This window comes from Gastrolobium bilobum, unplaced genomic scaffold (assembly GCF_033153095.1).
Source record: "Gastrolobium bilobum isolate Gb01-03AN ecotype WA unplaced genomic scaffold, APGP_CSIRO_Gbil_v1 utg112672, whole genome shotgun sequence".
NCBI classification, from domain to species: Eukaryota; Viridiplantae; Streptophyta; class Magnoliopsida; order Fabales; family Fabaceae; genus Gastrolobium; species Gastrolobium bilobum.
The window spans coordinates 37,308-46,464 of NW_026899037.1; the positions used below are offsets into that span (position 1 = coordinate 37,308).

Consider the following 9,157-nt stretch of genomic DNA (forward strand, 5'->3'; position numbering starts at 1 on the left):
TGATTGAAATTTATTGAAAATTAATAATTAATTAATAAATAAGACCCAATAAACTTAACAGTTAGATACACGAAAATTAACAATTGAGATTTGATGCAAGAGATATTATTCTTACATCAGTGTAAATTAATTCTATCTCATATAAATGAGAAAAATTTCTATCAAGTCATTTGAAAGAATCTTATCTCCGGCCAGCTTAAAGCTACATCGTTTTGAATGTTACAGGAATTAATGAAAGGTGTTGCGGGAGTTCTCACCTGCTCTTTCCTATTTTCACTCAACAAGAATCATATCATTAAACAGCCAGGAACATTTATAGCAGTAAGTCCAACCCCAAAAGGAGAACATTTATTTTTCAAGTTTCTTGTCTCTCATCCAAGAGCTTTGGTTGGCCCCCCAAATTAGAACAAGAAGGATGCACATCTTATTACGTAGCAACATCAAACTTATAATTTAGGGCGTCTAACAGTTGATAACAATATTACAATTCTAACCTAAAGCTAATATTTTCCTGAGCTGCAGAAGTTGGAAATGCATCTAACATGGTCTTAAAATCAACATTCTCATCTGTCTTGATAGAGCTTGTGACTTTCACATCCTTCAAGCCATGCCACCAACACTTAGTATGACCAGAACTGCAAAAGCAGTTGTCCTCTTTTCTGCCCATTAGCGTCTTATAGAAAAACTGTAGTTTAAGACAATTAACAAATAGAATTAGGAGTTCTGCATATTATTCATAATTGATATAAACCTTTAAGCATAAATGCAATTTTAAATGAAAGAAACATTGGGAACAATAACATACCTCAATGAATGCTCTACTGCAGAAAAAAGAACGCAAGCTCAATGAAATAGTTGCAGGGCAGCAACTTGAAAGCAAGCTATTGACAAGAGCCAAATACGTAGTTTCTTTTTTTGGAACAGCACGAAGGTTCAAGTGTTTGATGCTTGGAGGAGGGGATGAAACTTGCAAAACATCTGGGTTCAATTCATCCTGCATAGTCCAGGGTACACATAAACAAAATAAGTAAATGTGCACATGAAATGAACCTATCAAGTACCTAATTTATACTTACTATAATTGGCTGATGGATAAAAAGGGATAGTGATGCCAAAACATTTTGAGGTTTAAAATTTTGGATAAATTCCCTTAAGTTAGAAAGATCTGGATAATCAATGTGGAACAGAACATTGACTTGCAGTTGACTAGAACTGTTCAGAAAAGATATAAAAGGTTTTGCGGCACCATCACCACAATATCCACACGTTAATAAATTTGGAGCATCAATGTTGACCTCCTTCAAGTTAGAGCAATTTGATAACTCCAAGACCTTGAGTTGAACACTTGAGATATTAATCCTCCCAGACATTGTGCAATGGACAAATTTCAAACTCTCCAGGAAAGGGAATTTATGAAACAGTTCAACAAACCACTCATCTGTGATAATAGTATTCTTCAAAGACCATAAGCATAACTCTCTCAAATTTCTGCACCTATCAAAATTCATCTTAAAAGGTGCATCAAAATCAGCAGGACAATAACAGAAATTCTCAAGACTTGGAGCATCAACATAAACCTCCTGTATTCCTTGAACGTCAAGTCTCTTGAGCTTTGGTAGACCAAACATGCTTAAAGATTTCGTCCGAGATACAGAACAGAACTTCAAAGTGATATATTCAATTAAAGGACAACGAGAAATGAGATTCTCAATTGCCTGTTCATCTCCCAAAGAGACACTCTGCAATGATAATACCCGCAATGAGAAGAACTTGGTTGAATGATTCAGGAGTGCCTGATCAACTCTGATTCGCCCCATCAACACTAACTTATTTAGTGTTTTGGCTTCAAGGACACACTTTGGCAAGATATAGCATTGTTCATAGCCATAAGGCAGACAAAGCTCTAGTACCTCAACACCAATTTCACTAGCCAACTTCATCCAAAGATCAACATCCCGGGACATGCACTTAAGGTCAAAATAATTCACAGAGAGCTTAAATTCTTTGATTGCTAAGCCTTGGTCATGGAACCTTAGCAATGTTTTCCCCACATAGTCAAGGAAGTTCTTTATTCTCCTAAAAAAATCTTCCACTGGCTGGGGAAGCGTCCCTACATTTGTAGGATCAAGGAAGTTCTTTCTTAACCTCGCAAAATCTTCCATTGGCTGGGAAAACGGTAGTAAAATTTTAGCATCAGAAAAAGACAAGATGGGAAATGTAGACCATGTTTCTCTCCAAGCCTTGGACAAAACACTGGTCAGAACAGCATCTTTCTGTGACAGCCTTGACAGAATGTCATGAAGGATGGTTTTCGGCAGATTCGATATTCGGTCCTGGTCCATTTCTTAACAACAAACGTGCCTGAACTGAAAGAACCTAGAACAGCAGAAACATGTGATTCAGACTAGACTGTGATAAGTTATATTTGTTGGGACGGAACAATCACACGCACAATCACAAAACCAGAAAAAAGAAGAAGGAAGAGAGAACGGAGACAGGTTCACAGTTCATCCAACGTAAGTTACATCTATCAATGTTTTTCACTATATTCTTGTCACTTCACTCATTCCAAAGCAATATGTTTTAATATAAATAGGCTTAGAAACTCTAGGGGGCGTTTGGTTGAGGAAATTTTTTTGGAATAGTAGGAAAATGTAATAGATAGAGAAATAATTGGAAAGATAGATAAAGTGAGATAGGTAGAAAAATGTAAAAAAAAAGTTGTTTGGTGGAAAAAAACTTTACTAGAAAAATTAGGTAACTTTATGAAATCAACAGTGCATTAAAAGCCAGATAACCGGTTTTCCGAAAAATCCCACCTTCAAATTGGGTTTCTAAATAGTGCGGATATCTATGTTTCTCATAAATCCATACAAATTGGATAGATAGGTTTTTGGTGAAAATACGTTGAAACAAACATGGTGTTTCTAAAAGCCATACTTGAGAAACATAGATATCCGCTGAAAAGCTCCCAACCAAACACCACCTAAGCAACAATAGCTATTCATGGACTTAAGCCCAAGTAACTAAAAAAGAGAAAAAATAAAATAAAAAGTAGAGCCAAGGCTCACAAGGCCAAGCCGCCAAGTATGAGTTATACTAAACAATATTCTCATGTACTACAAAAGAACTATAAACCTAGGGATCAATGACTAAGCTCAGTCAAAGATTTTAAACTGACCTGTATACCTTAGAAAACTAACCCTCTTGAATCAATTTAATATCCCTTAAAACTAGGAGCTTAAAATTTTGCAGGGATGAGTTTTTCATACAAATTATCATACAAAGCTCATGACTTTTTCACCCTCAACACACCCCCGTGACCCAAAGAATTAAACTTTTTAGCTTAACCTATCCCTGCCCCTCATACAGCATCACATCATGAAACAGAAGAACACAAAGTATAACATATAATCAAAATGGGAACCATAGTAATGTCCGAGATGATGTTTAGCAAATAAACAAAACTTCTGTGAATCAATTTCAGAGAAGAGACATAAAAAAGTATCGAAATTTAAGGTTTTGAGAGAAAGAAAATTGCCTGAGAGATATGATTAGGGATTCATCCACGATCGTTGGACCATTCTTTCAATTACTACGAAACTTTCACAATGATGAGAGGCCTGGTTGTGTGGCGGTGAAGGTATCACACACTGTGAAACTTCATAACAAGACATACAACCAATAAGGTTAAGCTACCGTAACACGCCCGCCCCCTCGGTTGGATGGGTCATGGCTGGATGATGCTTCAAGTCTGATTTGCTCGTGTAACAAATTTTTTTATATAATGTAAAGAATTTGGGCTCGTTTTTTCTACCTTGAATATAAAATGACATTGTTTCGGAAAAAAGAAATCATAGTATTTTTATAATGGGTTTTATAAAAGTTATGATGTAGGAAAAGTGATTGTGTAATGTTACAGAGATTCGTTTTGCGTGTTGTAATTTCTTTTTTTCTTTTTTCTTTAAAAGGTGTGGGTCCCACAAATAATTGTGTGTAGAAAAATTTGTTGTGTCATGTTAAATAACAAATGTAAATCCCTTTTATAATTATAATGAATTTCATGGTTATAATAGTTTTTTTATTATAATTTTTAATTTTTTAATCCAAATCAATATCGTTTTGAGAATGAATGTAGATAACTTATCTAATCGTCCTATAAAAATGGGATGGCACCTTTAATTAATTCAAATAAAAGTGTTTAAACTATGAAAAAAGTGTATGTCCTTATAATTATTTCACTCTGATATAGAGATGACACTTTTATTATTTTTTGTCCACTCTCTCTTCTCATGATATATCTTTTTCTCTCTCTTAAAACGATACAATTTTATATCCTTTAAAATGACACATATTTTTCTCTTAAACTATTGGGTGAAAATTTCTTTAACAAAATATCACACTATATGGGTTTAACGTTTCAAAACTAATATATGAGTTTAATGTTTCTTACGTACCAAAGTTTATTTTATGATACTCAAGTTGACTCAATCACACTCATTTTTATTTCTTTTCTCTTGTTTTTTTTTTCCATGACACTCACATTGAGTGGGTCCCACTCATTTTTTTTTATCAATCTAGCGCTCATAGTTTATTGAAAATTAATTAATTAATAAATATTACTCAATAAATTATAACAGTTAGATTAACGAAATTAATGATTAAAATTTGTTGTTAAACTTTTTAGTTTGACATATATATGAAATGATGCTCTACACACACAACACACACATGACACATATATGAAAGGATGCTCCGCGCGCACACACACACATATAGATTTAATATCTCTCATATTGTTAGAGATAAAATTACCTCTTATTTACACATAAAAAGTGTGGCCCATGTGGGGTGTAAGGAGAAGAGAGAAAAAAATGAATCCCATATATTTTTATGTATGTATATAAGATAATTGTATTTCCTATAATATGACAAACACTAAATCATACACACACACATAGATATATATTTCTCGAGCCATTTTTTTTAACTATGTATTCATGGTATGGAAATCCATAGTTATAACGTTAAATTACTTTTTTTTTTCTTCTCTTCTAAGTTACTTTTCAAAACATGTCGACTGACGTTGAGAAAAAAAAAAAACTTAATGTTATAACTATGTATTCATGGAAATACATAGATAAAAAGAGGTGGCTAGACATAAGTTGATCTCAAGTTATTGGAGAAATATATATATATATATATATTTGATATTTTAAAGCTGACAGAAAGATGTGCAAAATATTCTTAAAGAAACAATATAACGGTCCATGTTTTTTTATTTTTATAATTTTTTTTTTCAAATTTATACTGTGGGTTATTGATATTTTAATATGCGCATCCCACTATTTAATTTTTATAATGTTTTTAAAATTTGTACGTATCAGAAAACTTCCACACACAAAAAATTGCAGAATACGAAAAAGAAATCGAACGAACAAGAAAATTCAAGGCTTAGAATTATTGTAGATTTGCTTTGACTAGTAGCAATGTTATAGTATTCTTTATATCTTACTTTTTTTTCTTATTAAAATGGGATAGGAAACTTACGGCTTTTTGACTTTTTTTCCATCAATTAATAAATAATTATTTTATCCTTTATCTAAAACATTTCACCAATATGTTATGGTTTAATCGATTAAATCACAGGCTTAGTTGATTAAACAGTTAAAAAACGTAAAAAACACTAAACCTGGGATTTAATTGATTAAGCCACAGTGCTATACTATTCTTTATTTCAATTATTTTTTGGGTTCATGTTAGCATCAAAATCGCCATCCACGTTAGTATCTGAGGTGTCGCCTAGTGGAATAACACTCTCAGGTTCTCCTTCATCATCACTCTCCATATCCTCCTCCTCCTCTCCTTCCATCAATGTTATCCGACTTAACCCTTGTGCAAGTGCAGATAAACCGAAGACTCTGTCTTCTTAACCAAAATATTGTGGACTTCTTGTATGCATGGGTGCAGATGAAGATTGACCACAATTAACTTCAACATATATCTTAATAAAATTTTGAAATTTTCGGTCAGCAATTGCATCTATGACATATTCCACATCTTTATCAGCATAAATATCGTTACTAATATAGTACGTAACATCCTTACCAACTATACTCTCTACCCTAGCTATCATCCGATGAAAGCATTGGCTGCCTTATAGCCTCAATTTTTGGTGAATTCTCTCATTGAGCTCGTTGTATGTAGTGCCTTATTTGATTTCCATCATTTTCGTTTTTCCTTCAAATTGAACACCATTGGGACCTTCAAAATGCCTCTCATCGTTGTAGATCACTCTGTCTGTAACATACGTTTTTGAACTTGAGCTCATCTTTCACACGAAATAAGGATTAGGTTTCGGATTTTTAGGGTTTAGATTCATATTTTTCCAACAAAAAAGAAATATGCAAGTGCAATGAAAATGATTTCACAAGATTAAGGCTTTAGAGATGGTGGAATGAAATAGCCTCTTGATGAGTTGGATTAAAGATGAGAAACAAGAAAGATTTTGGTGTAAAAAATGGGTATAAGTGAAATGAGACCAAGACATGTAGATATAGGATTTCTGCCGTTGTTTAATCGATTAAGCAACATCGCGGGTTTAGTGTTTTCTACATTTTTAACTGTTTAATCGAATAAGCTTGTGGTTTAATTGATTAAACAGGGGCAAATGAGTGGAAGGTTTTGGGTGAGGGGCAAAATGATTATTTTTTAATTGATGGAGGCAGAAGGGTCATCAATTTATACGATGTAAAAATAATAAGTCTTACATCACATCTTAATCGTTGATTTTCGTACATTTAACGATTGAGATTATTGAAAATTAATAATTAATTAATGAGGGGGACACAATAAATCTTAATCATTAGATGCACAAAAATCAACTGTTGAGATCTAGTATACAACTTATTATTATTTTTTTCTTTTTTTTGGTGGTAAATACAACTTATTATTCTTTCTCCTATGTAAGATGATCTTGTCCCTATTAAAATAAAGGGAAATACTTTTCTTTTGTTGTAGGAAAATAGTTACCTCATGTTGTAGAAATAAAATTATAAGTGGGACCCACAGGTAAGAAGAGAGAAAAAAAGAGTAGTGAGACCCAATCCTTTTTTGAGTGTGTAGGAAAGTTGCTTATCTCATATAAAATGAAATAAACATAACTCTAAAATAAATATCGATAGATATTTTCTAAAAGTATTTTTTTTCTTTTTCTTTTTGATTTTTTTTCCTTTTTTTTACGACCAAAGTCCTGCAAAGTACGTCGGGCTGCGGTTTTTATTTTCATGAATTTAAGACAATGACAATTTATTTGAATTCGAAAAAAACTTTTTGATTCCTATAATATAAAATCGAAATAATAGAATTTTAATTAATATATTTTTTATTACTCCTTTTTTTGGTAATATGTTAAAAAAATGGAAGATTCTTGCACAATGTATTTTATATTATGAATTTAGTAATTTTTCGAAATATATATGTTAAAGCAAAACACCTTCAGAAGAAAAATTCAATTTTTTTTTTTAATGAAGAGTGACAAAACTATATCATTGATTATTTATAAATAATTAGAATCTTCAATATAATATAATCCTATTATATGACACGTAGGACCCACTACTATGTTTTTCTCACTTTTAAAATTTTCTTCAATGTGCCCGAACAGCACTTATCTAAAGGCATGTCTTACGTGAACGTTAAATGTTTCGACAATGAGAATTTTATGTAACTATTTCAGGAAAATGGTCTTGCACAGAAAACATATTAGAAGAAAGCAAAGTTAAATGAAAGATAACTCATTTTTTAAAGGGTTCAATGTATCTCATGAAGAAAATTTATTTCTAATGGACTTAAAATAATATCGTTTTGGGTTGAGAAAATATATTTTTATAATTTTAATTTATTTTAAGATTATATTAGTCTTTATTATTTTAATTTTTTTTTGTAATAAATTTTTTAACTCCTAAATGATATGGTTTCGGGCTCAAGATAATTTTATTTCCAATCATTAGATAAACGCTTTTCCTTTTTTAAATTACCTGAACTATAAGAGTAAAGAGCATTTATATTTGTGTTCCAGAATTATGTTTTTTTTTAACCACTTAAGAGAAATAGTTTAGAGAGAAAAGAAACAAGCAAGATGATTTGATGTATGATAAAAGAACGATTCTAGAAAGAAAATAATTTTAGGAGGGAGAATAAATAATAAAGTAGATAATAAAAAAATTTAAATTTTTGAATAAAGATAAATTTGAAAAATACCATATAAAAATTGGTTGCATATTGAAGTGTTATAGGCCACACTAAAATTTTTGACCTAATTACAATGGAGTTGGTTCAAGTGTTACATCTCATACCCTTAAGCAAAGTCTAAAGATTTAAGTCCTCGTGAATGCAAATTTTTTTTTTTGAGAGAGCTAGCCCCCCCACCTGTGGTTTATAAAAAAAAAATTGACCTAATTAAAACCTAATCAATCATTTCAGGGGATTCCTTAAATTAATTAATGTCTAATTCATTGGCAAATTAATCATCTTTAATTCTTAAAACTGATAATAAATAAAGAGAAAATGATTTCCAGCAGAAATCATGTTTCTACCTCATACAAATTTGAGTTTCTCTCTTATCATGTTTTTCTCTCTCATTAAAATATGGTTTCTCTCTCTAATTTGGTGTCCAAGGCAGACAGATGATTTCTGCAATAGATCAATCATTTATAACTTATAACCACTTTTTTATTAGAAGAAGAAGAAGAAATTTTTTACTAGAAGAAATAAAGCACATATAAGCATTAATCTCTATTCTTAAAGAATAAATAATTCCGGTATTTATCACGGGGTTTGAGTTATGTATAAAAAATTTAATTTCTTACATATCACAAAATCATTTTATGATTGACAACTTCGTAAGAGTGTTAAAAACAGTAATAAATACATAATTGAATGAAAATAAACTAAAATGAAATTAATAAAAATTCAAATGCATTATTATTCAGATGAAGCTATATTTTGTTCACTCTAGAAAATATAATTTAGCATAAACAAAATAAGAAGAAAATAAAATTACTCTTACTCTTAAAAAAAAAAAAAAAAAAAACTACTACTTAAAACTCACTAAATAATTTAAGCATGAACTCTATACCATAATTTCACGACTCTA

At 31.0% G+C, this 9,157-nt stretch overlaps 1 protein-coding gene across 2 annotated transcripts; it reads right to left on the reverse strand.

The window, feature by feature from the left end:
* Window positions 1–284: 284 nt before the first annotated feature.
* On the reverse strand, window positions 285–3,762 carry LOC133286463 (F-box/FBD/LRR-repeat protein At1g51370-like). Of its 2 annotated transcripts, XM_061483880.1 has the most exons (5): window positions 3,542–3,762; window positions 2,193–2,376; window positions 1,077–2,135; window positions 806–994; window positions 285–685 (listed from the first exon to the last, which is right to left on the reverse strand). In XM_061483880.1, exons 2-5 carry the CDS (start codon window positions 2,340–2,342, stop codon window positions 482–484), a joined length of 1,602 nt encoding a protein of 533 aa, XP_061339864.1. In that variant the 5' UTR covers window positions 2,343–2,376; window positions 3,542–3,762; the 3' UTR covers window positions 285–481. The 2 variants fall into 2 exon arrangements, with proteins under 2 accessions (XP_061339864.1, XP_061339863.1); XM_061483879.1 differs by having other exon boundaries at window positions 286–685; window positions 1,077–2,376.
* Window positions 3,763–9,157: the final 5,395 nt, after the last annotated feature.

Excerpts from the sequence above, each read along its gene's own strand:
- LOC133286463 (XM_061483879.1), bottom strand. The coding sequence starts at position 2,342 with ATGGACCAGGACCGAATATCGAATCTGCCGAAAACCATCCTTCATGAC. Across the intron at positions 995-1,076 it reads TTATCCATCAGCCAATTATA|GATGAATTGAACCCAGATGT; the intron begins GTAAGTATAAAT and ends TGGACTATGCAG. Across the intron at positions 686-805 it reads GCAGTAGAGCATTCATTGAG|TTTTTCTATAAGACGCTAAT; the intron begins GTATGTTATTGT and ends CTTAAACTACAG.